The following is a 27986-nucleotide window of genomic DNA, read 5'->3' on the forward strand; positions in this document are numbered from 1 at the left end:
CGAGTCGCTGGGGGGAGCTCCCAGGCTGGACCCCCCCGCACAGGTCCTCCCCCATCGCCCTCCCAGCCCCCGCCCCCAATCCCCCTCCCAGCCCCGGTCCCCGCCACATCCCCTTCCCAGACCCCGTCCCCGCCCCCATCCCCCGCCAGACCTCGTCCCCACCCCCATCCCCCTCCAAGCCCCGCCCGGGAGGGCGTCCTGCACGCTCATTGGGCCTCCCGCCGGCTCATTTGCATGGTCCGAGGGGGGCGGGGCTGACGTCGCGCTGGGAATGCCCTGGCCGAGACACTGAGGCTGGGTAGAGAGCGCTTGCGGGCGCCGGGCGGAGCTGCTGCGGATCAGGACCCGAGCCGATTCCCGATCCCGACCCAGATCCTAACCCGCGCCCCCGCCCCGCCGCCGCCATGTACGACGCAGAGCGCGGCTGGAGCTTGTCCTTCGCGGGCTGCGGCTTCCTGGGCTTCTACCACGTCGGGGCGACCCGCTGCCTGAGCGAGCACGCCCCGCACCTCCTCCGCGACGCGCGCATGTTGTTCGGCGCTTCGGCCGGGGCGTTGCACTGCGTCGGCGTCCTCTCCGGTATCCCGCTGGGTGCGTCTGGGGACGCCGCCCGGGCTCCGCGTGCGGAGTGGGTGCCCCCTAGGCCGGGGAGCGGGGGATCCCCAGGGGTCGCGGGGCCCTGGAGGAGCGGGCATCGGACGCGGACACGGCGGGGTGCATCCCGAGGGCCCCCTCCGGGGCAGATGCTTCCTGCGGGGGCGCTGTTCCTGGGCCCGGGAAGGGGGCGTTGGAACCCCGAGCGGTCCGGGCCGAAGCCTGGGACTCTCGTGCGTCCCCACCCCTACCCCCATCAGGCGCCCGTGCATGAAGGGAGACCCTCACCTCCGGACTGAGAGTCGGAGCGTCTCGGAGCGACGGGGAGTAGGGAGCGGGACCCGGGGCGGAGGGTAGTGCTGGCCCCTGCGGACTCCGGGTCCCCTGTGTCCTCTCGGGAGGTGCTGGACGGGCTGAGCTGCCGAGGGGCCGATTTGCCCTGGGCCGGACAAAGAGTGGGGCTTTGTCCTGGGCTCCTTCCCTCTGGGGATTGAGGGACTCAAGACACCCCGCGCCTGCGCTTTTCTTTTCTTTTCTTTTCTTTTTTTCTTTTTTTTTTTTTTGAGACGGAGTCTCGCTCAGTCGCCCAGGCTGGCGTGCAGTGGCGTGATCTCAACTCACTGCAAGCTCCACCTCCCAGGTTCACGCCATTCTCCTGCCTCAGCCTCCCGAGTAGCTGGGCCTACAGGCGCCAGCCACCACGCCCGGCTAATTTTTTGCATTTTTTAGTAGAGACGGGGTTTCACCGTGTTAGCCAGGATGGTCTCGATCTCCTGACCTCGTGATCTGCCCACCTCGGCCTCCCAAAGTGCTGGGGTTACAGGCGTGAGCCACTGCTCCCTGCTGCCTACGCTCTCTGGGTCGCAGCCCAGCCTTCTGGGGGCTGGGTAGCCTCCCAGAAGGGCAACCCTGGGCATCCTCCAGGGCAGGCTAACTGGAGTCTGGTGGGGAGGGGTACCTTGAAAGAGGAAAGTTGTTTCCTCCTCCTCCTCCTCCTCCTCCAGTGTTTGGGACCCTTCCTGGGGGCTGGAGTGCATCCCTGGACACCCCCCAATCCCATCCTCTCCTCTAGTTTCCACTGACCTAGGCCCACCCTCCCCTCTCCGGCTCAATACTCCTGGAAATGAGATTCCGTACATTTGAATCTTGTCCTAATGAAATATTTGTCCATGTGGGTACCTGTGTGTGTGTGGTGGAGGTGCAGACGGAGGGTTTGTTTCTCACTAGCTGGAACTACTGGGGTGTGGTATGCTTCCTGGGAATTTGTGTGCCACAGTCCTGGAGGCGGGGAGGGGGTTGTGAGCCAGTAGGCAGGGGCTGGGGCAAGTAGCATTGTGGAGCTATTGACACCCAGACGTCCCCAGGCAGGAGATTATGCCCCCATTAGCCCCCTTTTATCTGGGCTTCCTTAACAATGGACTCTTTGCCCTGCCTGCCAGAGCCAGCAGGGAGTGACTGTTCAGTGGTGAGGAAGCGGGTAGAGGAAGCCCTGCCATTGGGTAGGAGCAGTGGGCAGCCCCTGGGCTGACTGGGAGGTGGGGATTAGGGATTAGACAGTCCTGGCTGTCTGCCTTCCCCTAAGCCAGGGGGAGAGGAGCAAAGGGCAGGAAATGTGGCCTCCAGGAGGATTAGACTGCCACATGATCATTTGCACACCCTGGGGTTTAGCAACAATAAAAGTCAGCTTTTTTGTATCCCAAGGTGGCCTGTGGACACCCACATGGACAAATGTTTACATTGGGACAGAATTCAAATGCAGTGGTCCCAGGAGCCTAAAGTACACTCACTCTGGTATAGAAAGGATTCCTTACTGGGCAGAGGACAGGTGCAGCCTGGGGCTTTCCCAGGCAGGACACAGGGAGGCTCAGGAACCACCAAGTCCCTGGAAGGTGGATCTGGAGGCGTTGGCAGGAGCCACTCCCTGGGTTCCAGGGCTCCAGGTTCCTGCTTTAACCCCCTGTCTCACAGAGGGCTGTGCACTTGGGGGCTGCTGAGCATGTCCCAGAGGCTGCATCCTGGACACAGCTCCTCAGTGCATCTGAGCTGAGGCTAACTTGGCAGGAGGGACAGGCAGAACCTGCCAGCCACATGCAATTCCACCCCTCTGGCCACTCAGGGAAGGAGAGCTGTGAGTCAAGATCAGATTTGGGTCAGGAAAGGCTGGGGCCTGCCTGTCCCTGTGCATCCCAAGATTTATGGCTGGCCAGGGGTTGGGCTGGGAGGGGTGGTCTTGCATGCCAGGAGAGTGCAGATCAGCCCGAGAGGCCAGGCCAGTAAGTGAGGTCAGATCTCCTGCACCTGACAGCATTAAGGCCATCTATGCCAAAGCTCTAATGCTGATATGTTCCTGGCCTCTATGTGGGGCATGGAGGTGAGGCCCGCTCGCCTGGGCTTCTGGAAGTGGGAGACTCATTCCTGTGGCTGAGGCCTACAGCAGTGCTGTGTGGTAGGAATACACTGGAAGCCATGATGTCATTGTGCATTTTCTAGAAGCCACGTTGAATAAAGTAAAAGACACAGGTAGAATTAATTTCATTGAGCCCAATATATCCAAAATAATATCATTTTCACATCTATTCAATATAAAAATTTACTAATGAGATATTTCATACTAAGCCACTGAAATCCAGTTTGTATCTTACACATCTCGGTTCAGACGAGCCACATTTCAAGGGCGTGATAGCCACATGTGGCTCCCATAGTAGACAGTACTGGTCTAGACAAATGTTGGTGGCATCCTTGCTGTCTGGTTTCTGGCCTTGCCAAAAGTATTACCATCCCAGTGTGGTACATTCTTTCATGTATTTGTCTCCTGTCCCCAGAGCAGACTCTGCAGGTCCTCTCAGATCTTGTGCGGAAGGCCAGGAGTCGGAACATTGGCATCTTCCATCCATCCTTCAACTTAAGCAAGTTCCTCCGACAGGGTCTCTGCAAATGCCTCCCGGCCAATGTCCACCAGCTCATCTCCGGCAAAATATGCATCTCGCTTACCAGAGTGTCTGATTGGGAAAACGTTCTGGTGTCTGACTTTCGGTCCAAAGACGAAGTCGTGGATGTAAGCAGTTTGCTTATCTGGATGTTGTCAAGTTAGAAAAGCTGTTTTGGGATGGGTGTGGTGGCTCATGCCTGTCATCCCGGCACTTTGGGAGGCCGAAGCGGGTGGGTTGCTTGAGCCCAGGAGCTCGAGACCAACATGACGAAACCCAGTCTCTACAAAAATTACAGAAAAATTAGCTAGGCACGGTGTTGTGGGCCCGTAGTCCCAGCTACTAGGGAGGCTGAGGCAGGAGAATTGCTTGAGCCTGGGAGGTGGAGGTTGCAGTAAGTCGTGATCATGCCACTGTACTCCAGCCTGGGTGACAGTGAGATGCTGTCTGGAAAAAAAAAAAAAAAAGAAAGACTGTTTTGTTTTGGAAGCAACACAGGCAGTTGTAGGCCTCCTGTGCCAGAGTGACATAAACTCTGTACACCTCCAGTGATTTGGTCCATGTTTGTAAACCCTGAATGTTCCAGGGCAGTTTCTTTTCTTCACTTTTTATCTCTTTTTTTTGGGTGGGGGGGGGCGGGGTACAGAGTCTTGCTCTGTCTCCCAGGCTGGAGTGCAGTGGCGCAATCTCAACCTCCCGAGGAGCTGGGACTACAGGCACAGGCCATCACACCCTGCTAATGTTTGTACCTTTTGTAGAGACAGCGTTTTGCCCTGTTGCCCAGGCTGGTCCCAAACTCCTGCACCCAAGTAATCTGCCCACCTCTGCCTGGAAGTTACAATTTCAAATAATTCCTCCCTTTCCTTCACCACTTGGCTCATGACCATCCAGTCCAAGGAACCTGTCCTGCAGGTGTGCCTCTCCCGAGCTTCCTCTATGCATCTTCCATAATGAAGATGCTTTCTCACTGGAGACCCTACAAGGGTGGGAACGTGCCTTATTTGCCTGTATTCTCAGGGTCTAGCAGAGAGAAGATAATTTGCAATACCAAAACACGGTTAAATTTGGCTGATGCTTTCATAAGCGCTCCTTGGAGGAAGGACACCATTTACTTGACAGATCTGTGCAAGACAGCAGCCTGGCGCGTCTAACCAGCAGCCAGTTGCATCCTCTGTTTAACCTTGTTTGCAGAAGCTTTCTCTAAACAGCCAGCACTTATCTGTTCCCACATGGGTCCGTTCTCCCAGTGAATCACCGTGGTGCCTGCTGACTGCTCTGTAGCACAGCGCTTCGCAAAGTGTGATCCTGGGACCAGCAGAGCAGCAGCTCCTTTGAGCTTATTGGAATGGCAGACCCTCAGGCCCCACCTCTGACCTGCTGCATGGGAATTCTGGGGAGGGACGCAGAATCTCTGGTTCCACAGGCTCTCCGGTGATGCTAATGAATACTGGCATTTGAACAGCACCGATCTAGCCCCTTTCAGTCCATGAGCCAACAACCCTTGGTCCTGTCTGTGGTGACCCAGTGTGACTCTCATGGGGAGCAAGGAGAGAAAGTTGAAGTTCACTGACAGGGTTGTTAAGGGGATTGTGCAATAGATGAGACCCATGGGCCTGAAGTCCGAGGGTGTATGTTAGTTCCCCGTTCTTTTGACCCATGGATTAACCTACTCTGTGCAAAGGGCATTTTCAAGTTTGTTGCCCTGCTCACTTGGAGAAGGCTTATGAAGGATCAGGAAAATTAAAAGGGTGCTCTCGCCTATAACTTCTCTCTCCTTTGCTTTCACAGGCCTTGATATGTTCCTGCTTCATCCCTTTCTACAGTGGCCTTATCCCTCCTTCCTTCAGAGGCGTGGTAAGTCGGCTTTCTCTGCTAGCGCTGAGTCCTGGGGGCCTCTAAAGCGTGCTCACACATCTCCTGCCTGCAGGGCACTGGTGTCAGGCACCTCAGGGTCTGTCCCATGGTGGAGCCCCATGCCTCACTGCCTTTCAGACAGAGTAGCCACAGCTGGCCCTACTTCCAGGCTACCCGGGCAGCAAAACTTACTGCATGTGTAATTAATTATCTGGCTATCTGTAAGGTAAACTGGCTGGTTCACTTAATCTGCACCTTAAGCATCAGATAGCTTCTCAGTGATCTAGTTAAACTATATGATGTTGGCCAGGCGCGGTGGCTCATGTCTGTAATCCCAGCACTTTGGGAGCCTGAAGCAGGCAGATCACTTGAGGTCAGGAGTTCAAGACCAGCCTGGCCAACAGTGTGAAACTCTGTCTCTCCTAAAAATACAAAAATTAGCTGGGCATGGTGGTGTGCACCTGTAATCCCAGCTGCTCGGGAGGCTGAGGCAGGAGAATTGCTTGAACTTGGGAGGCGGAAGTTGCAGTGAGCCAAGATCGCACCACTGCACTCCATCCTGGGTGACAGAGCGAGACTCTATCTCAAAAAGAAAAAAAAAAGATAAATAAAGTATATGACACTGAAGAATCTGTTACCCCTGGAAGGTGGAGCTTTACTCTTAGGGGGAACTATAACAGTCATATATATATATTTTTTCTTTTCTTTTTTTTTTTTTGAGATGGAGTCTGGCTCTGTCGCCCAGGCTGGAGTGCAGTGGTGCAATCTCGGCTCACTGCAACCTCCACCTCACAGGTTCAGACAATTCTCCTGCCTCAACCTCCCGAGTAGCTGGGATTACAGGTGCCTGCCGTCACGCCAAGCTAATTTTTGTATTTTTAGTAGAGACAGGGTTTCATCATATTGGCCAGGCTGGTCTCCAACTCCTGACCTCAGGTGATCCACACGCCTTGGCCTCCCAAAGTGCTGAGATTACAGGCGTGAGCCACGGTGCCCGGCCAACAATCACATGTGTTGTAAACAACAACAAAAATCTACAAGCCTGGTCTAACCTAGATTTGTGCTTTGTTTTGTTTTGCCACTTTGTGATGCACAGGAGGAAGTTTAGACTGTAAAATACCAGCCTTTTAGGGTAATTTTTGAACTCACAAGAGCAGCAGCGGAACCTTTGATGCAATCCTGTATGTAGCACTGGCAGAGCCACGTGGCAGAGGGACTCGCATTAGGAGCCTCCCATTACAGACTACGTGCTCCTGTGCGTTATCTTATAGGGTCCCCACAACCGAGGGGAGATGTGATTATTCATCCTGTGTGGCTGTGGGGAACTTGAGAGTCATACTTGCCCAAAGAGCACGGCCAGCGAGCTTGCACCCAGGTCACTCTCTGCTCCTCTGTCAGAACAGGGCATGTCTTGGTTCACTGCAGGGCGGCTCTTCTCATTCTCTGTAGTTTGGGGTCCAGGATAGTGGTCCACGGAGCCACTGGAGTGCCCAGCCACTGAGTGACCAAAGCACATTTTGGATTTCCGACATTGCCACAGCATGGTTGGGCATCAGCAGGACCCCAACCCCTTGTTATGCTGGTGGCTTTATGTGGTTATTTGATCTTCCCCAGAACTCAGCAGGAGTGCACCCAGCAGCACCGTAGTGATGCTCTCTGGCTCCCCAGTGCACGGTTCTGGCTTTCCTTCCTGGTCGAGAGTTTCAAGCCCTCTGGGTCCTACTCTGTCCTTTTCAGCCCATAGCTTTGTTCAAAAGCTGCTGGCAGTGTTCAGATTTGGCTTAGTTCAGTGAATATGTGCATTGGCTGATTTCTGAGCCATGCCAGGGGGATGGAGAAGCCGAAGCGGGAGTGTTTGTTCTGCACGCTCTGGACTAGGCATTGGGTCTGTGCCGGCTCACTTGCTAGTCTTGCATCCTTCCCCAACCCCCTCTGGGGATGTCTGGCCACATCAGAAGACAGTTTGGGTTGTCAGAACTGGGGGAGTGCCAGGCCGACGTGGGTGGATCATGAGGTCAGGAGATCGAGACCATCCTGGCTAACACAGTGAAACCTCATCTCTACTAAACATACGGAAAAAATTAGCCGGGCGTGGTGGCGGGCGCCTGTAGTCCCAGCTACTCGGGAGGCTGAGGCAGGAGAATGGTGTGAACCTGGGGGGCGGAGCTTGCAGTGAGCTGAGATCCTGCCACTGCACTCCAGCCTGGGTGACAAAGCGAGACTCCGTCTCAGAAACAAAACAAAACAAAACAAAAAAAAACTGGGGGAGTGCCACTGGCATCTGGTGTATAGAGGCCCGGGATGCTGTGTCATCACCCGTTGAGTGCGCTCATAGCAATCTTCCTGACAATTAGAACCCATTATTCTTCAAATTCAAAGCATTACTGTGTACATACCGCGTGCTAATCAATTGCACCACTGGAGCTCCTAAATTCAAAACATTACTATAAAAAAGTTCGAAATGCATGGAAAAGTTGTACATGGCAGGAGAATATTTGGGCTTCTGACTACCCCTTGAATGAAGATGATCCACCAGCCGCCTTCCTCCTTGGTCTTCACTCCAGATTCCTAGCATTTCATTCTGTGTCTCTTTATGCAGTGAGGTTTTTGTTTGTTTTTTGAGACAGAGTCTCACTGTATCACCTAGGCCTGGAGTGCAGTGGCGCGATCTCAGCTCACTGCAACCCTCGGCTCCTGGGTTCAAGCGATTCTCCTGCCTCAGCCTCCCGAGCAGCTGAGATTACAAGCACGCGTCCCCATGCCCAGCTAATTTTTGTATTTTTAGCAGAGACAGGGTTTCACCATGTTGCCCAGGCTGGTCTCGAACTCCTGGCCTCAAGTGATCCATGTGCCTCAGCCTTCCAAAGTGCTGAGATTACAGGCGTGAGCCACCATGCCCAGCTCCTAGTGAGGTTTTTGATGCCTTGCTACATCTGCCCTAGAAATTGTGTGACTACGATTTTGGAAATGTTGCTGTGTAAACTTGTGATCATTTCTGGACTCCAGGCAAGAATCTTGATGGCTAAGGTGTGGCTGAACATGTCTGATTCTCTCCTGGACCTGTTTTAGGCCAAACTCTGCTCTGAAATTCCTCCATGTGGAAGGGCGGGCTGGGGAGAGCCTCCCAGCTGGAATCTTTTGGATGCCTTTCTCTGTGGGTATCTGATGGCTGGCTCTGATGGCTGGCTGTGATGGCTGTGGCTGGAAATCATTGTTGACATGAGTTTCACAGATGCAGGCTCTGTCCAAATTGTAGCAAAAGCTGCCTGCCCCAGCCGAGCTATGGGCAATAAGGTGGTTTAAGGATATAGATGAAGGAAAACTCACCCTTAGAATAATTTATCCAAAATGCTGCTGTGTTGTGGGTTAGAGGACATTTTCTGAGGTCCCAGGTTCATTGTTTCATTTAAGTCTCAAAAGTCCCTCCAGGTGTTGGTTCTAATTGTCAAAGCATGGGGGGAGACGGGCTCATGGGTTAAAGGTCTTATCCCAGATTTCTGTATCCTCCTTGCAAGCAGCAAAGGGGTCTGGCTTTGAATCCATGACCATGTTTCTCCTTTGGGTTTCCATCACACTCTGTCCCCAGTGCACTGAGCACCCTTTAGTTCATATGACCCCCTTAGGCATGCTACATGGGCACTCCTATAGGTGCCCATCTGGCCCTAGGACTTGGCCAACACAACATGGACTCCAGTTTCCATCTGCCTCTTTGCCAGGCACTTTTGTGCAGTGCACACACTGTACAACAGTAGACAGCAACCCTGAGAGCCAGAGTAGAGCCTGTCCTAGCACCGGAATGCTCGGTAAGGATTTGTCGCAGGAGTGATTCCAAAGCCAATGTCCTCCCTCCATATCAGCCTGTTTGTGGCTCTGAGAAGCTCTGCCCACATGTGAAAGCTTGTTAAGCACTTAAGCACTAACCCAGAGCTTCAGACAGTGCCAGTCCTTTTTTCCCTTCTTTAAAAGCGATATGTGGATGGAGGAGTGAGTGACAACGTACCCTTCATTGATGCCAAAACAACCATCATTGTGTCCCCCTTCTATGGGGAGTACGACATCTGCCCTAAAGTCAAGTCCACGAACTTTCTTCACGTGGACATCACCAATCTCAGTCTACGCCTCTGCACAGGGAACCTCTACCTTCTCTCGAGAGCTTTTGTCCCCCCGGATCTCAAGGTGAGTTGGTGGTGAGGGGGCAGGTGTTCTGGGGTGCAGCTCTTCTTTGCCTCCCTGATTGCCAGGAGCTACCAGTTACTGTCTGCACAATCAAACAGAAATAGACCTGTCTTTGATGGTTAACGGAAATAAAAGGCGCTTGTCCCAGAAGCTCAGGTGAGGCACCACCCTGATTATGGGAATCACCTGGGAACATATACCCAGACCTAAAACTCAGACCCACTTCCCAGGCTGTGGTTATATAGTCAGGGGGGGTGCAGTATGGGTATTAGAATTTTTTATTTTTTAGTTATAAAGATTATTTTTTTGGTTTGTTTTTGAGACAGGGTCTTGCTCTGCCACTCAGGCTGGAGTGCAGTGGTGCAATCATAGCTCACTGAAGCCTCAGACTCCTGGGTTCGAGCAGTCCTCCCACCTCAGCTTCCTAAGTAGCTGGGACCCACAGGCATGCAGCACCACACCTGGCTAATTTTTAAAAATTTTGTGGAGTGTTGCCCAGGCTGGTCTCACACTCCTGGCCTCAAGCGATCCTCCCACCCCAGCCTCCCAATGTGTTGGGATTACAGGCATGAGCCATTGTACCCAGCCACTAAGATGATTCTTATTTGGAAACACGGTCAAGAACAACTGCGTTCGGTAGTTTAACCTTTTTTGATTGTGGTGGTTTTAGTATGCCTTACCACTCTACCATAGGAAGAAATTTGCAGACCATGTACACCAACCTTTGGTGCTCCTGGGGAGAAAGAAAGAAGGCTATGCAATGCAAGGCATGCTCACAGTCCAAGGGAGAGGGAAAGCTGTCTAACAGGATTGGTTTTCCCGTGGGCTTTATAAGCAGATGAGTAGAGGAGACAGCTCTTATTGTCCTAGTGGCAATTGGGATAGGCTGCAAAGTTTGTTAGGGTGGAGGCTTATTCCGGGACCAAGGGAGCCCAAAGAAACAAGCTCCTGCCAGGTGCGGTGGCTCACGCCTGTAATCCCAGCACTTTGGGAGGCTGAGGCAGGTGGATCACCTGAGGTCAGGAGTTTGAGACCAGCCTGGCCAACATGGTGAAACCCCGTCTCTATGAAAAATACAAAAATTACCCGGGCATGGTGGTGGGCACCTGTAATCCCAGCTACTAGGGAGGCTGAGGCAGGAAAATGGCTTGAACCTCGGAAGCGGAGGTGGCAGTTAGCCGAGATCACGCCACTGCACTCCAGCCTGGGCAACAGAGCAAGACTCTGCCTTAAAAAAAAAAAAAAAAAGAAAAGGAAAAGGAAAAAAAAGAGGCTCCGGCCTGCTGGGGTGCCTGCAAAGTCTCCGTGGAAGGGTGGCATTCAAGCCGAGACCTCCAGGGAACTGTCTCCTGGGAGCCCAGAGCCCTTTGCTCAGCCCCCAGGTGGCTCAGTCCCCCCAGCCAGCAGACTCAGAGCTTGCATGATTCTTTGGTGCTCTCTGCGGTCTTCCAGTGATGCTGAAATAAATGGTGCTTGGTGTCTCCCTGCTGTAGTCCCCTTGCTTGCTTTGCTCACAGGTGCTGGGAGAGATATGCCTTCGAGGATATTTGGACGCATTCAGGTTCTTGGAAGAGAAGGGTATGTATGGGCTGGGAGGATCAGCCATGCCCTTTTGACAAGCATTTACTAGCAGTCTTGGTAAAGACTGAGATTTGCCTTAGTTCTAACACTTAGTGCCCAACGCCTTCCTTGTGTTGCTCAACCTACTCATGAGCCCAGGAGATAGGAAATCTCTGTCCCATTTTACAGATGGGGAAACAGAATTTTGGAAAGGAGAGCCAAGCAGCACACACCCCTCCCTGAGGGGCAGAGCCGAGATTTGAACTGGGATGTCATGACTCCAGGGCCCTCTCCCTCCCCAGGGTCCCCTTATCTGAAGGCGGTTTTTCTTTCCAGCTCGACCTCTTGTGACCCTTAGTTTAACAAGGGCCGAAGTTAAAGAGTTTCTGCGCCTGGACCCCAAATGAAGCAATCAGATTTCTCATCTCCAGTCAGGTGTGGGTCCAAGCCCTTCCCAGAGCACATTTCTGCCTTCAAGTCATCCTGGCTTGTCAGGGCTGGGGGAGTTCTGCTCTAGAAATATTAGAGTGGAAGCAAAAAGATGTGTTGGGAGCTATTTTTCTTTAATACTAAAAGTTGGTTGATGAATTTGTCGTTGGCCAAGACCAAGGAGACTGCATTTTTAAGGACATATGTGTATTTATCTGCTCAGAAAACGTTCATTGCTGTGTGCTAGGGATACTGCAGTGAACACAGAGGTGTGACCCTTGCCAGCCTTGTGAGAGAAGCGAGCAGATAAGTAAGCAGAAGGGTGATGCTGTGTCGATGGGAAAGTACAGGTGCCAATGAGAAGGCACAGGTGTCAAGGAGAAGACACAGGATGCTGGAGGCTCATGCAGGATGGATCTCCAAGGCCCAGGGGAAGAAGGGCCTCTCGGAGGACGTGAATCCACATTAAGACTTTGGGGATAAGTAGGAGAGCCTTAGGCATGGGGACCCATGGATGCGAGGCCTGTAGGACACAGAGAGGATGGCATGAAGGCCTGTGCAACTGGAGGGGTGGGGATGGGGACACTAAGAGATGGCTGGAAGTGTGGGGGTGGGGACACTAAGAGATGACTGGAGAAGAGGGGGTCAGGAGTGGTGAAAAATGGGAGAGGAGGGCAGGCTGGGCCTTTTGGATACAGGGGGATTGCATCCTGCAGTGGTAGGGAGCCACTGAGGGCTGCTGCAGTAGGAGTGAGGGGATCAGAGGAGAGCTTTGGAAGCCCCCTGGATGCGGGACAGGAAGGGAGATACCAGTGTCTAGGAGGCCAGTGAGGCAGCCAGAGGCTCCACCAGGATCAGGGCTGCGAGGGTCATGAGGAGGAAACCAATTTGAAGGAGTCCAGGGAAATAGGACTTGGAAATGACCGATGGGACATTTGGGAAGAGGAAGACAGAAGAGTGCAGTCCCAGCTTCTGGCTTTAGCAGTTGGGCAAGGGGAGATGGGGAGATGTGCCCATGGGTTGAGGGTTGAGGACATTAGGAGGGAGCCGGTATGGCAGTAAGAGCTGGTGTGCCAGAGATGCTGGAAGCAGCATCTCCCTGAGAACAGATACCTGGCAATATTCCTAAGGGAAAGTGACATCTTGGAGGGTGAGGAGGGCATCTGATAGGGCCTGGAAAGAGCCGGGGCAAGCATGAATGTGAGGTTATCTTGGGGGGCAAGGCTCAGGCGTTGAGGAGCAGCCCCTGGTCTCTTCAGCCTGAAGTTGGAAGCCAGAGTTGGGCCAGGTGCAGCTGTGGTTGTCTCAAGTCCCCCTCCCCCAGCCCAGTGTGCCAATGCTGTAAGAGCAAGGGCCGCTCACTGGTGCTGGTGGCTGAGTCCCAGCACCCAGGACAGGGCCTGGCACATACTGGTGCCCAATCCTCCCTTCTGGGTGCTTCCTGCAAGGCCTTGTGATGGAAGTGAGTACCGTCTTCGACATCAGACCCAGCTTCAAATCCCGGCTCTGCTATGTATTGGCTGCGTGGCTTTAGACAAGTCTTTTAACCTTGCTGTGCTTCTGATTTCTCAGCTGAAAAATGAAGATGATGATAATGGTTTCTGTAAGGCCTAGCTCAGGGCCTGGAAGGCAGGTGTAACCAGTGGTTCAGTTGTTAAAACGAACACTAACCCTCACCTTTGCACCTCATGAATCCAGATATGTAGATGGAGCCCACAAAGCTAGCAGGAGCCAAGCTCACGCGTGTCCTGCTTTAAAGCCCCATACCCCTTTCTCCGGGTGACAAACACCTGTGCTCGTTCTCTTCCCTTCCCCTCTTCCCCTTGCATTTGGCTAATAACAGGCCAGCTGCCTGCCTCCCTGCAGTTTGGTAGATGGGTGGGTAATGACCACCACTCCCCACGTTCGCCTGATGGGCTTGTTTTCCGTGCCCTTCACAGGCATCTGCAACAGGCCCCAGCCGGGCCTGAAGTCATCCTCAGAAGGGTTGGATCCTGAGGTCGCCATGCCCAGCTGGGCAAACATGAGTCTGGATTCTTCCCCGGAGTCGGCTGCCTTGGCTGTGAGGCTGGAGGGAGACGAGCTGCTAGACCACCTGCGTCTCAGCATCCTGCCCTGGGATGAGAGCATCCTGGACACCCTCTCGCCCAGGCTCGCTACAGGTACCCACTCCTCGGGGTGGGCACGGGCAGCACCTTGTTTTCTTTCTTGTGCATTATGGAGGAAGATGGTACTGCCACATGGGAGCGATAGGGCGAGGCAACCATGACAGGTGGTTGGGAACATCTCCTTCCATGTGTACAGCCTGGGCTGCTGCCATCACTCCCAGCACAGCCCCCAACCCCCCCAATCCTGGAATCTTGCCAAGTCTCCCTTCCCGTGGGGTCATGACCAGGAGGAAAACAAACTCCAGCTGAGCCCCTTGGGGTTCCCCATATAGGCGCCTGCCTGTGGCAGCTGGGCCCTCTGTACCCCTTTCCAACCCTGTCTCCCTAACATGGCACCTGAGCTCCTGCCATCCTGGATTTCATGGACCCCAAGGATGGGGGTCCTGCATCTGGGACTTGGCCTATTACTCAGAGCTCCTTTCCAGCCGCCTCCCTCCACCTGTCCACCCACCTCAAGGCTCCTTTCTTGAGACCTCTCCTAATTTCTCCCTTCCCCTAAACCCACAATTTTGAACCTCCATTGAATGGTGCTGTATTTTATAATGTCATCAAATATCAAATGGAGACAGTGCTATGGTCCAAATGATTGTGTACCCCCCAGAATTTGTCTTTTGAAATCCTAACCCCCAACATGATGGTCTTAGGAGGTGGGGCCTTTGGGAGGAGATTAGGTCATGAGGAAAGGGCTGTCATGAATGGGATTGGTGCCCTTATTAAACAGACCCAAGAGAGGTCCCTTGTCCCTTCTACTGTGTGAGGACTCAGAAGGTGGTGTCTATGAAGAAGCAGGCCCTCACCAGACACTAACACGTCTGCTGCCCCTTGGTCTGGGACCTTGCAGCCTCTAGAACTCTGAAAAATCGATGTTTGTTGTTTTATAAACCACTCAGTTGGTGGCATTTTGTTACAGTAGCCTGAACACGGACTAAGTCAAACAGAAGAACCCACAAACCAGCTACAGAGTTGGGCATTTGGAGAAATTCAAAAATGAGTCAGACATAACTCCTTGTTCTTGAGGTGCCCTAAGAGATGGGACGCAGCAGCTGCCCAGGTGCATTAGTTTGTTCTTACATTGCTATAAAGAAGTACCTGAGACTGGGTAACTCATAAAGAAAGAGGTTGAATTGGCTCACAGTTGCACAGGCTGGACAGGAAGCATGGTGCTGGCATCTGCTCAGCTTCTGGGGAGGCCTCAGGAAACTTACAATCATGGCAGAAGGCGAACGGGAAGCATGCACATCCCATGACTGGAGCAGGAGTGAGAGAGAGAGGGAAATAGAGGGAAGGTGCCATACACTTTTAAACAACCAGATCTCACGAGAACACACTCACTATCAAGAGAACAGCACCAGTGGGGAAATCCGCCCCCACGATCCAATCACCTCCCATCAGGCTCCGCCTCCAACACTGGGAATTACAATTTGACATGAGATGTGGGCAGGGACACAGATCCAAATCATATGACCAGATTAATACGATTTGAGGCATCACGAGGTCATTAAAGAGAGGGAATAAAAGACTGGGGCTCCAGGAAGAAGGCTCTGGAATCCAGCAGAGGGTCAAGGACCGGCTTGTAAAGCTGGTGGTGCCTGAGAAGTACCTAGGAGAACAAAGATGCTGTGACATTTGATGTAGCTGTTTTTTGTTTTGTGTTTTGGTTTTTGAGACAGAGTCTCACTCTGTCGCCCAGGCTGGAGTGTGCAGTGGCGTGATCTTGGCTCACTGGAGCCTCCATCTCCCAGGTTCAAATGATCCTCATGCCTCAGCCTCCTGAGTTGCTGGGATTACAGGTGCACACCACCACGCCTGGCTAATTTTTGTGTTTTCAGTAGAGACAGGGTTTCACCATGTTGGCCAGGCTGGTCTTGAACTCCTGACCTCAAGTGATCCAACAACTTCAGCCTCCCAAAGTGCTGGGATGACAGGCATGAGCCACCATGCCCAGCCTGATGTAGCTGTTTCTGTGCACATTATTTGCTGTGGGGTATATTCAGATTTCTTAATACAAGGTGATTCTTTGCCTCATGACTTACACACCATTTTCTATTTAATTTCAGCTATGATACTGGAAATGGACATGTCTTTTCAAGGAAAATAAAAGCAGGCTTTCTGGAATGGCGACTTCCAAACATATTTGTCAATTTAAAGGAGCTGGGAGTGGGGACCCTATGCCCCGTAAGCACTCTCTTAGCTGTTCTTGGCTGTGCTCCCCGCTTCAGCTTCACACTGCCCTTGCTGTGAAGGGAGCAGCCTGGGCCGGGCGCGGTGGCTTACACCTGTAATCCTAGCACTTTGGGAGGCCGAGGTGGGTGGATCACCTGAGGTCAGGAGTTCAAGACCAGCCTGGCCAACATGGTGAAACCCCATCTCTACTAAAAATACAAAAAATTAGCTGGGCATGGTGGCAGGTGCCTGTAATCCCAGCTACTTGGGAGGCTGAGGCAGAAGAATCGCTTGAACCCAGGAGGCGGAGGTTGCAGTGAGCCGAGATTGCGCCATTGCACTCCAGCCTGGGCAACAAGAGCAAAACTCTGTCTGGAAAAAAAAGAAAGGAGCAGCCTGGCAAACCCCACCTTGTCGCTTTTGTGAGTGCCTCTGACCCTTTGGCTGCCAGGACGGGCGTATTTTATGGAAATGCTAAGCACCAACAGAGTAAAGTGGTTTGGTTTTTCACAGTGGTGGGAGATAATAGCTCCAAATTGTCTTTTTCAGCACTGAGTGAAGAAATGAAAGACAAAGGTGGATACATGAGCAAGATTTGCAACTTGCTACCCATTAGGATAATGTCTTATGTAATGCTGCCCTGTACCCTGCCTGTGGAATCTGCCATTGCGATTGTCCAGAGGTGAGCATTTTAGGTGGGTCCGTGTCTTCCTCACAGGGTTGATATGAGGATGAAACAAGATGATAGATCATGGTGGCATGTAGTCTGGGACCTGGATTGTCGTGCCACAGATCACAGCTCACAGTCTATGTGCAATGCCCCTGAATGTTGCCCACCTGTCCTCAAGCCACACATGCACCCGTAACTCAGTGCAAGCCCAGAAACTCCCCGTGGGGACTCCTAGAGCTGTCAGTGGCCTCACATAGAAGCTGGTCCAGTCTCTTGTGATTGCCCAAGGAAACTGAGGCCTGGAGAGCTTGGGGTCACTGCTCTGAGGCCATAGAGATGCCTAGTAGAAGGGCCAGGCCTAGAAGCAGGATCCTTGCTGCCCCTCTGAGCTGTTTCCATTTAAAATCACATGAAGGCCGGCGCGGTGGCTCACGGCTGTAATGCCAGCATTTTAGGAGGCCAAGGTGGGTGGATCATGTGAGGTCAGGAGTTTGAGACCAGCCTGGCCAACATGGTGAAATGCCATCTGTACTAAAAATACAAAAATTAGTGGAGCATGGTGGCACGTGCCTGTACTCCCAGCTACTTGGAAGGCTGGGGCAGAAGAATCGCTTGAGCCTGGGAGGCAGAGGTTGTAGTGAGCCAAGATTGTACCACTGCGCTCCAGCCTGGGTGACAGGAGAGAAACCCTATCTCAAAATAAAATGAAAGGTAATGAAATGAATAAAATAAATCAAGTCACGGCCGGGCACGGTGGCTCACACCTGTAATCCCAGCGCTTTGGGAGGCCGAGGTGGGTGGATAATGAGGTCAGGAGTTCAAGACCAGCCTGGCCAACATGGTGAAACCATGTCTCTACTAAAAATACAAAAATTAGCTGGGCATGGTGGTGCATGCCTGTAATCCCAGCTACTCCGGAGGCTAAGGCAGGAGAATTGCTTGAAGCAGGACCTAGGAGGCGGAGGTTGGTTGCAGTGAGCCGAGATCATGCCACTGCACTCTAGCCTGGGCTACAGAGCGAAACTCCGACTCAAAAAAAAAAAAAAAAAAAAAAGTCAAATCACATGAAAGTAGAACATAGGGAATTCCATCTTTCGTTCTAGGCATAGTTTGTTAATATGACTCAGAGCCAGCAGTTAGGAGAACACAGTGTGACTCTCCTAGAACTTCTTGATTGGGCTTCCTCTGAAAGTGGGGGGGATGGGGGGGTGGGGAGCAGAATGGTCAGAGCTTGGCTCAGCAGTCAGACTGCTCTTCTTCAAATCCTGGCTGCACTGCTTACTACAGCTGTGTGACTCCAGATGACTGAATCCACCTCTCTGTGCTGCAGCTTCCCGTCTAGAGAGATCACCTGGAGCAGAGGGTGGTCAGGAGACTCAATCTGGTTACTGAGTCACAGTGCAGGAGTACTCATCCCATAGTAAGCATCCAGCTAGAGATGTTGATTTCTATTTTCAGGTAATAATGATGGTCGTAAAATTAGAGACAGATAAAAGGTATGGGCATTAGACCAGGGCACTGCAATTTCTAAGCTCTGTGACCTCAGGCAAGTTACTTGACTTCTCTGAGCCTCAGCGGTTTCATCTGCAATATATGGATAGGAAAACCGACTTCAGTGGGTTGTCTGACAGTGGAGGGCACTTGATTAAAAAAAAAAAAAAATTACCCTGGTCTGAATATTACCCTGGACTGAAAGAAAAATATTGAGCTAATACAGGCATCAGGAATGGGGCTGCAGGGAGTCCAGGGAAGGGAGAACGAAGAGCCTGAAGGTGTGAGGAGGTGCGAGTGCTGATCTGTCTGCTACAAAGAGGCTGCTGAGCCTCCTGTGGATGTGGCCCTGGACTTGGCAGTTTAATACCTGAGCTGTTAAAATAACCTCAGATGCTGTGTTCTTTAAGGGGTAGGATTCAGATTCCTGCTGAAATGCTTCTGAAAGGGAGGGAATGAGCCAGCCCATCCCCAGTTGCTTTTTAAGATCATCGGGAAGTTCTGGTCTTGCCATTTGTCCCTGGACCACTCTTAGGTCCTCCTGCCCCACTTCCATCTGGGTGTGTGCCCTGGGCTGTCCACCACACAGCTACATCCTGCCATCTTCCCTCCTGGAGCCACTGTGCCATCCATGGATCTGTAGCTTCATTTTTCTTGGCTTTTCCCTGGTTTTTCTGGAGCAGAGTCTCTAATAAACTCCCAAGGGAGAAAACATTTGAATTTATGTGTGTTGGGAAACGTGCTTTTTTTCTATTACGTCGCAGTGATAGGTTGGCCATGTCTAGAATTGCAGGTTGAAAATCATTTCCTCTCAGTATATTGGTTAGTGAGAAGCCTGGGACCGAGACAGTCACATTCTCACTTCTTTGCAGGTGAGTGCTCTTAGGACTGTCTTTTTATCCCTTATAATCTGAAATGTCATATGTCTTGGTGTAAGTCCTTATTTCAGTTATTGAGCTGGACAAGTACTGGAGACCCCTTCAGTCAAAGCCTTCTGTCATTCTCCAGCTCTGGGAAATTATCTTCTATTGTTATTTCTGTTATTCCTTCCCTTCCATTTTCTTTTTTCTTTTTCTTTTTTTTTGAGACAGGGTCTTACTCTGGTGCCCAGGCTGGAATGCAGTGACATGATCATGGTACACTGCAGCCTGAACCTCCCAGACTCAAGTGATCCTCCCACCTCAACCTCCTAAGTAGCTGGGACTATAAGCACACATCACCACACCCAACAAATTTTTTAAAAAATTTTTGTAAGATGGGATCTTACTATGTTGCCCAGACTTTTTCTTCCTCTTCCTGGGGCTCTTATTAGGAAGACGTTTGACTTCCTGGGTTGGATTCCTGTCTCCGTGTCTGACTTTCTCTCTTTGTCATATTTTTCATCACTCTTTGTCTTTTTGCGTCTGCTCTGACAGATTTCCTCAAATTTTGTCTTCTAGTCCTATCCTACAGTTTTTACTTTCAGCAAATATAATTTAATCTCCAAGAGTACTCTCTTGTTCTTTTTTCTTAGCATTCTGTTCTTGTTTTATGGATGTAATGTTCTCTTGGAATATTTGCTGTCCTCTAGATCATCCCTTCTCCATTTCTTCTTGGGCTAGTTTTTCTGTTTCTTCATCTTTCTCTTTTATGCTACTTATTCTGGGCATGTTCTTGGTGTGTTTTTTCCCATATAGCAACAGGGGACTTGGAGCTCAGGGAGAAAAGGGTAGGTGCATCACCTGGCAGAGCTCCCAGACAGTGACAGGCAGGCTGCCGGAAGGATGTCTACATGGGGGTGCTACCGCTTTCCTAGAAACCCTTCCTTTCCCTGGAGCTGGTTGAACTGTTGGGTTTTGCCCTGGTGGTGAATGCTGGCTCCCCATGCTCTGCCTGTTTCATCACCAGCCCCCTCCCCTTCTGCCTGGGGTCCAGTAATCTGTTGAAATATCTTGCTCATTGGTGAGCCCCTGCTCCTTCCTCGTTGCTCTTGCAGATTTATCACTTCTTGTAAGGCTGCGCTTGTACTTGGGGATTTTCTCTGTGCCACACTGGGAAACATGAGGTGGTTGCATGCTGCAGTCTTGAGCACTTATTTCACTCCCATCTTTACACGAAGATTTGGTGGGTGTTTACTTTGTTTTTAGTAAGTTAGTCTGTCATGTCCTTTGATCCTTTTTTTTTTTTTTTTTCTTGAGATGGAGTCTCTCTGTGTCCTCCAGGCTGGAGTGCAATGTCGTGATCTCAGCTCACTGCAACCTCCACCTCCTGGGCTCAAGAGATTCTCCTGCTTCAGCCTCCTGAGTAGCTGGGATTACAGGCATGTGCCACCACACCTGGCTAATTTTTGTATTTTTAGTAGAGGTGGGGTTTGGCATGTTGGCCAGCGTGGTCTCAAACTCCTGACCTCCTGACCTGCCTGCCTCGGCCTCCCAAAGTGCTGGGATTACAGGTGTGAGCCACCACACTTGGCCCTGATTAATCTTTTAATGCGCAGTCTCTCCTTCAAAAGCCGGCTCCTTTCTCTCCCTCGCCTTCCTAGATGCCTTCTCCACTCCCCAGGATCAGCCTCCTCCTCCCCACCCCACCACTGCCGGGGGGATGTCTGTGGTCAGGCATTTATCAGAGACGCTGAGGTGCGGGTCCTTTATGTGTCTGGGGGATGGAGAGTCTAGAGGAGGTAGCGTTCAGACCTCTCCATGGTGCCTCTGCTGGGCTCACATGTGACCAAGCACAGCAAACCATGAGGCAGGGGATGGTCTTGACCATGAGAGCCCTTGCAGCAGCTGCCATGGGCCTCAGCTCCTCTCCAAGCTGGGAAGAGCCCTGAAAAGCCGAGGTGTTTTTTTTTTCCCCCTTTATTTCAGTGTAAGTCCCTTGAGCTTTCTTGAACCAGAAGTGGGCTCATTTTGCTTTAGAGATTTCAGGTGGGCTTGTCCTTGTCCTAGCATCCCAGATCCACCTTCTGGGAAGTCATCAGATTGGAGGTGATGTTGGCAGCTTTTGTAAACAAAGGGTAGTGTTGTAAGCTGTTGTGTCTGCCTATGTGTGTGTTTGTGTACTTGGTCTCATCTCTGCAGACTGGTGACATGGCTTCCAGATATGCCTGACGATGTCCTGTGGTTGCAGTGGGTGACCTCACAGGTGTTCACTCGAGTGCTGATGTGTCTGCTCCCCGCCTCCAGGTAAATACTTTGGCTGTGGGTGTGTGGGCCGGACGGGCACCTCTCTCATCTGATGAGGCCTCACACGACATTCTAGAAACAGCTGGCTGAACACCAAGCAAGGAGCTTGCCCTTGGGTGTGGGGACCCTGTCTCATGGGAGGCAGCTGAGTCAGTCAGAGGTCCTGGCACACCTGCTGAGAGCTGTCACCCAGGCCAACCTGAACCGGAGCCTGGGAAGACTTCCCGTCCGATGAGTCTCTTTGAGTGCAGCATTGATGGTGGAAGAGCAGAGAGGCCCCAGATAAGCAGGGAAAGGTGCTTCAGATAGAGTGGCTAGGATGAGGACTGGGGAGTGTCAGATAGCGCTGGCATGCCTGAGTGAAGGAGCTCTGGCACCCATGGCACAGGAAGGAGGTGGGACCCTGGAGGGGCAGGGCTAGCAGAGCTCCTTGGAGCGTGTGGCTAGATGCCTGGGAATGCAAGCCCCCTGTCCTCCACCCTCTGTTGTACTGAGTCACAGTCTGCGGGGTGAAGCCCAGCAGTCTGCGTTGACAGGCCCCAGGGGATACCGCTACTTCCTGAATTCTGAATTCTGGAAACTGAGCCGGAGCTCAGGGCCTGGCTCCCATTACCAGGGTTGGGCGTTATCCTAAAAGTCATAGGCCTTGGTTTCCTCACTTGGCTAACAGGGGCGATCCCCATCCCCTCACTGGGTTTCCGTGAGCTCATGAGAGCCCGTAGTATGGTACTTGGCACATGCTGGGCATCAGGAGGTATGGCTTCTCTTGCTATTGTTGTTATTGGTAGACACAGAAGGATTTAAAAGTAGGGGAACGCAAAGATCTGATTTGCTAGGGAAGAGGGCAGTAGTGGCCAAGTAGAGGGTGGATCCTGGGCCCTGGCTGGCAGCAGGCAGCAAGGGGGGCTGCCAGGGCCCAGGCAGGGACGATCTGTAGACCGAGAGGCTTCCTTAGGCTCTTGGACAGGAGGAGGTGTCGGTTCCAAGCCCGAGGAGCGGGGCAGCCCCGGTGACTGGTGGTCAGTGGTGCCAGGCGGTGGTAGGACACCCTGGCAGGCAAGCAGGTTTGTGTGGGGGAAACTGATAGGCCCCTCCAGGGATTCGTTGGTGGACAACACCTGTGATGTCCAGTGGGAGGTGTCCAGGTAGCTGGGAGGGCCACAGGCTTGGAAGACCTAGGTGGTGACATCAGCCCAGCACTGAGGGCTGGAAGAAGCTGTGTCTCTGGCTGTGACTGCATCCTAGAGTGTGTGTGGTGCCCTCTACTGGCCGGCAGTGTGGGTCCACCGTAGCTCAGACTGCACACTGCAGCAGCGGGAACGGCCTCTAAGCCAACTTCTCCATGTGTTTCAGGTCCCAAATGCCAGTGAGCAGCCAACAGGCCTCCCCATGCACACCTGAGCAGGACTGGCCCTGCTGGACTCCCTGCTCCCCCGAGGGCTGTCCAGCAGAGACCAAAGCAGAGGCCGCCCCGCGGTCCATCCTCAGGTCCAGCCTGAACTTCTTCTTGGGGAATAAAGTACCTGCTGGTGCTGAGGGGCTCTCCACCTTTCCCAGTTTTTCACTAGGGAAGAGTCTGTGAGTCACTTGAGGAGGCGAGTCTAGCAGATTCTTTCAGAGGTGCTAAAGTTTCCCATCTTTGTGCAGCTACCTCCGCATTGCTGTGTAGTGACCCCTGCCTGTGACGTGGAGGATCCCAGCCTCTGAGCTGAGTTGGTTTTATGAAAAGCTAGGAAGCAACCTTTCATCTGTGCAGCGGTCCAGCACTTAAGTCTAATACATCAGCATGCGTTAATTCAGCTGGTTGGGAAATGACACCAGGAAGCCCAGTGCAGAGGGTCCCTTACTGACTGTTTCATGGCCCTATTAATGGTCAGACTGTTCCAGCGTGAGGTTCTTAGAATGACCGGTGTTTGGATGGGTGGGGGCCTTGTGATGGGGGGTAGGCTGGCCCATGTGTGATCTTGTGGGGTGGAGGGAAGAGAATAGCATGATCTCACTTCCCCATGCTGTGGGAAGGGGTGCAGTTTGTCCCCAAGAACGACACTGCCTGTCAGGTGGCCTGCAAAGATGATAACCTTGACTACTAAAAACGTCTCCATGGCGGGGGTAACAAGATGATAATCTACTTAATTTTAGAACACCTTTTTCACCTAACTAAAATAATGTTTAAAGAGTTTTGTATAAAAGTGTAAGGAAGCGTTGTTACCTGTTGAATTTTGTATTATGTGAATCAGTGAGATGTTAGTAGAATAAGCCTTAAAAAAAAAAAAAATCGGTTAGGTGCAGTGGCACACGGCTGTAATCCCAGCACTTTGGGAGGCCAAGGTTGGCAGATCACCTGAGGTCAGGAGTTCAAGACCAGTCTGGCCAACGTGGCAAAACCCTGTCTCTACTAAAAATACAAAAATTATCTGGGCGTGGTGGTATGTGCCTGTAATCCCAGCTATTTGGGAGGCTGAGGCAGGAGAATCACTTGAACCCAGAAGGCGGAGGTTGCGGTGAGCTGAGATTGCACCATTTCATTCCAGCCTGGGCAACACGAGTGAAAGTCTGACTCAAAAAAAAAAAAAAAAAAATTTAAAAAACACAAAAATCTAGTGTGCAGGGCATTCACCTCAGCCCCCCAGGCAGGAGCCAAGCACAGCAGGAGCTTCCGCCTCCTCTCCACTGGAGCACACAACTTGAACCTGGCTTATTTTCTGCAGGGACCAGCCCCACAGGGTCGGTGAGTTTCTCCCCATGTGCGGTGACGAGAGAGTGTAGAAATAAAGATACAAGACAGAGATAAAAGAAAAGACAGCTGGGCCCGGGGGACCACTACCACCAATGCGCGGAGACCGGTAGTGGCCCCGAATGTCTGGCTGCGCTGTTATTTATTGGATACAAAGCAAAAGGGGCAGGGTAAAGAGTGTGAGTCATCTCCAATGATAGGTAAGGTTACGTGGGTCATGTGTCCACTGGACAGGGGTCCCTTCCCTGCCTGGCAGCTGAGGCAGAGAGAGAGAGGAGACAAAGAGAAAGACAGCTTATGCCATTATTTCTGCATATCAGAGACTTTTAATACTTTCAATAATTTACTACTGCTATCTAGAAGGCAGAGCCAGGTGTACAGGATGGAAAATGAAGGCGGACTAGGAGCGTGACCACTGAAGCACAGCATCACAGGGAGACGGTTAGGCCTCCGGATAACTGCGGGCAAGCCTGACTAATGTCAGGCCCTCCACAAGAAGTGGAGGAGCAGAGTCTTCTCTAAACTCCCCCAGGGAAAGGGAGACTCTCTTTCCTTGTCTGCTAAGTAGTGGGTGTTTTTCCTTGACACTTTTTGCTACCGCTAGACCACGGTCCGCCTGGCAACGGGCGTCTTCCCAGATGTTGGTGTCACCGCTAGACCAAGGAGCCCTCTGATGGCCCTGTCCGTGCATAACAGAAGGCTCGCACTCCTGTCTTCTGGTCACTTCTCGCTACGTCCCCTCAGCTCCTATCTCTGTATGGCCTAGTTTTTCCTAGGTTATGATTGTAGAGTGAGGATTATTATAATATTGGAATAAAGAGTAATTGCTACAAATAATGATTAATGATATTCATATATAATCATATCTAAGATCTATATCTGGTATAACTATTCTTGTTTTATATTTTATTATACTGGAACAGCTCGTGTCCTCAGTCTCTTGCCTCAGCACCTGGGTGGTTTGCCACCCACAATTTTCCACATGCTTCTGGTCTGCGTTCTTTTTTTCTCCTTGCATCTTCTCATTCTCTGATCACCCCAACCTCTCTCTGTCTTCCCTACTCTGCCAGCCTTGATGGAGACAAGCCCTTGAGACCAGAACTCACCTTTTCCCCAGGTGTGATAATCTATTAGCAAGGTCAGTGTAATATGACTGATGGTGAAACATGTATTGTTTTCTATTTATGCATTTGAGTACAGTACGTACAAGAAAAATAATGGTGTGCTCAAACTGTTAAATGTTGGAAAAGAAAGATACAACCCTTACCCATATTGTGTAAGTGCCCCGAAGTAGAAGAACCAGCAAGCTCAGACAAAGCACTTGACTGAGAAGACAGACCCTTTAAAGGAAACGGGTTCTAGGGATGAACTCTATGTGGGCCTGTTCTCTTGATAAGACCGTGAACTCTTTGAGAAAAGAGGCTACTTGTGAAAATAATGAGCCCCCTTCGGGGCAGGAGTTCCGGGGTTTGAACCTGCCTTCTTACATCTTGAGGGCTAAGTGAGTTCCCAAGGCCTCTGTTCAGTGGTTGCTCCGTCAGCGAGCTCAGGTCTGGTGAGTGGCAGGGTCTTCCACCCCCAACCCCACCGGGTGTCAGAGCAAGACACTGTCCCTCATGGACCTGGAATGGGGTGGAGGAGCCCGCATCTGGCACCCACGTGGCCTCCTTGTGACGGACCCACCCTTGCAATGTTGGAAAAGAAAGTTACAAGTTTCTTTTCCCAAGTTTCCCAATAGGCTTTGTTCTGTTAGCATCACACCTTCGGTCATTAGCAGATATAAATAAACTTTAACAATTTTTTTTATCTTTTTTTTTTTTTTGAGATGGAGTTTCACTCTTGTTGCCCAGGCTGGAGTGCAATGGCACAATCTCGGCTCACCACAACCTCCGCCTCCCGGGTTCAAACGATTCTCCTGCCTCAGCCTCCCGAGTAGATGCCAAGCCTCCCAAGTAGATACAGGCATGTGCCACCACGCCCAGCTAATTTTTTGTATTTTTAGTAGAGATGGGGTTTCTCCAGGTTGGTCAGGCTGATCTCAAATTCCCGACCTCAGATGATCCGCCCGCCTCGATCTCCCAAAGTGTTGGGATTCCAGGTGTGAGCCACCACGCCCGGCCAACAGTATTTTCTAATAACCAGTATATTTCCATATACATGTGTACATGGGTATTGTGATTGTTATCAGGAAAAAATATATTAAATGGCTGATAGGATACCATGGGACGTATTTTCTTTCTGCTTTTAAAAATTATTCAGGCCGGGTGCGGTGGCTCATGCCTGTAATCCCAGCACTTTGGGAGGCCAACGTGGACAGATCACCTGAGGTCAGGAGTTCGGGACAAGCCTGGCCAACATGGTGAAACCCCGTCTCTACTAAAAACACAAAAATTAGCCAGGTGTGGTGGCAGGCACCTGTAATCCCAACTAGTGGGTTGGCTGAGGCAGGAGAATCACTTGAACCCAGGAGGTGGTGGTTGCAGTGAGCCGAGATCGTGCCACTGCACCCCAGCCTGGGTGACAGAGTGAGACTCCATCTCAAAAAAAATAAATAAATAAATAAATAAAAAATAAATTATTCAATCTTCATTTTTATTGTTTTAATTACTAAAATTATTTTTAGTAGAAACAGGGTCTTGCTATGTTACCCACGCTAGTCTTGAACTCATTGGCTTAAGCAGTCTTCCTGCCTTAGCCTCCCAAAGTGCTGGGATTACAGGCATGCCTGGCTCCTCCACCTTCTTAAAATGAGCATTTGTTTTATAATTTTTTCCAAGTGTGTATCAAGATAAGGAAATCAGGAAGTGTAATATTCTTATAGAAATGGCCAAGGCCTCCCCCTTCACCTGTGCCTCAGATGCTACCCAATCCCGCCTTCTCTGTCCCTCCAGAAGGCACCCTTTGCTTAGGCCTCCCTCTCTTCCTGAGCCACCTCTGGAAGTTTCTTATCGGCCTATGAATGCATTCTTATTTATTCTTATCCAATAAAGCCTTCCCTTTAATTTATGGCACATTTATGCTTTGGAATCCACTCTCAGGAATAATCAGTATGTAGCATATTACACGTCAGGCGGCAACATTCTTTTTTTTTTTTTTTTTTTTTTGAGGCAGGGTCCCGCTCTGTCATCCAGGCTAGAGTACGGTGGTGCAATCATAGTTCACTGCAGCCTCAACTTCCTGGGGTCAAGCCATCTTCCCACCTCAGTCTCCCAAGTAGCTGGAACCACAGGTGTGCACTACCACACCCAGCTAGTTTTTTTTGTAGAGACAGGGCCTTGCCATGTTGCCCAGGCTGGTCTCCAAGTCCTGGGCTCAAGTGATGCTCCTGCCTTGGCCTTCCAAAGTGCTAGGATTACAGGTGTGAGCTACCATGCCTGGTCCAACATTCTTCATTTGGTAAATGGCTAAACTTAGTGCAGAGTATGAGCCTGATTTTGTTTAAAAAAAAAAATGTGTGTGGGTGTGTATATGTATCTTTGAGTGTATATAAAAAGACTGAAAGAGGGCTGGGCACGGTGGCTCATGCCTGTAATCCCAGCACTTTGGGAGGCTGAGGGAGGCGGATCACTTGAAGTCAGGAGTTTGAGACCAGACTGGGTGAAACCCCATCTCTACTAAAAAATGCAAAAATTAGCTGGGCATGGTGGTGGGCACCTGTAATCCCAGCAACCAGGGAGGCTGAGGCAGGAGAATCACTTGAACCCAGGAGGTGGAGGTTGCAGTGACCCGAGATGCAGTGAGACTCCACCTCAAAAAAAAAAAAAAAAAAAAAAAGACTAAGGATATATATCAAAACCCTTATGGCAGACTGTTATTTGTAATTGTATTTTATTTGTCGTGCTTATATGTGTTGCCCAAGTTTCTATGGTGAACGGTACGCATCACTTTCAGCATGAGAAAATAACTCCTAATAAACGTGATTCTTAAAGGACTCTCCCTGTCTACATCCTTTCCAAGGAGCCCCGATGTACCCTGCTTCCCTCACAGCCAAGCTCCTCTAGGACAGTCCTCCCTAGGGGGTTACGGCCTTGCTCCTTTGATGGCCCTGCCGCAGCC

At 51.3% G+C, this 27986-nt stretch overlaps 1 protein-coding gene across 5 annotated transcripts; it reads left to right on the top strand.

The window, feature by feature from the left end:
* The first annotated feature begins 249 nt into the window (after positions 1-249).
* Positions 250-27861, top strand: PNPLA3 (patatin like phospholipase domain containing 3). Of its 5 annotated transcripts, none has more exons than XM_034948558.3 (9): positions 250-591; positions 3417-3649; positions 5310-5375; positions 9342-9551; positions 11045-11129; positions 13481-13702; positions 16421-16553; positions 21092-21196; positions 22550-27861. In XM_034948558.3, the coding sequence occupies exons 1-9, from the start codon at positions 405-407 to the stop codon at positions 22776-22778; spliced, it is 1470 nt and encodes a 489-aa protein (XP_034804449.3). In that variant the 5' UTR covers positions 250-404; the 3' UTR covers positions 22779-27861. The 5 variants fall into 5 exon arrangements, with proteins under 5 accessions (XP_034804449.3, XP_034804453.2, XP_003812456.5 ...); XM_034948562.3 differs by having other exon boundaries at positions 22844-27861; XM_003812408.6 differs by having other exon boundaries at positions 11069-11129.
* Positions 27862-27986: the final 125 nt, after the last annotated feature.

Source organism: Pan paniscus, chromosome 23, assembly GCF_029289425.2.
Source record: "Pan paniscus chromosome 23, NHGRI_mPanPan1-v2.0_pri, whole genome shotgun sequence".
Lineage (NCBI taxonomy): Eukaryota > Metazoa > Chordata > Mammalia > Primates > Hominidae > Pan > Pan paniscus.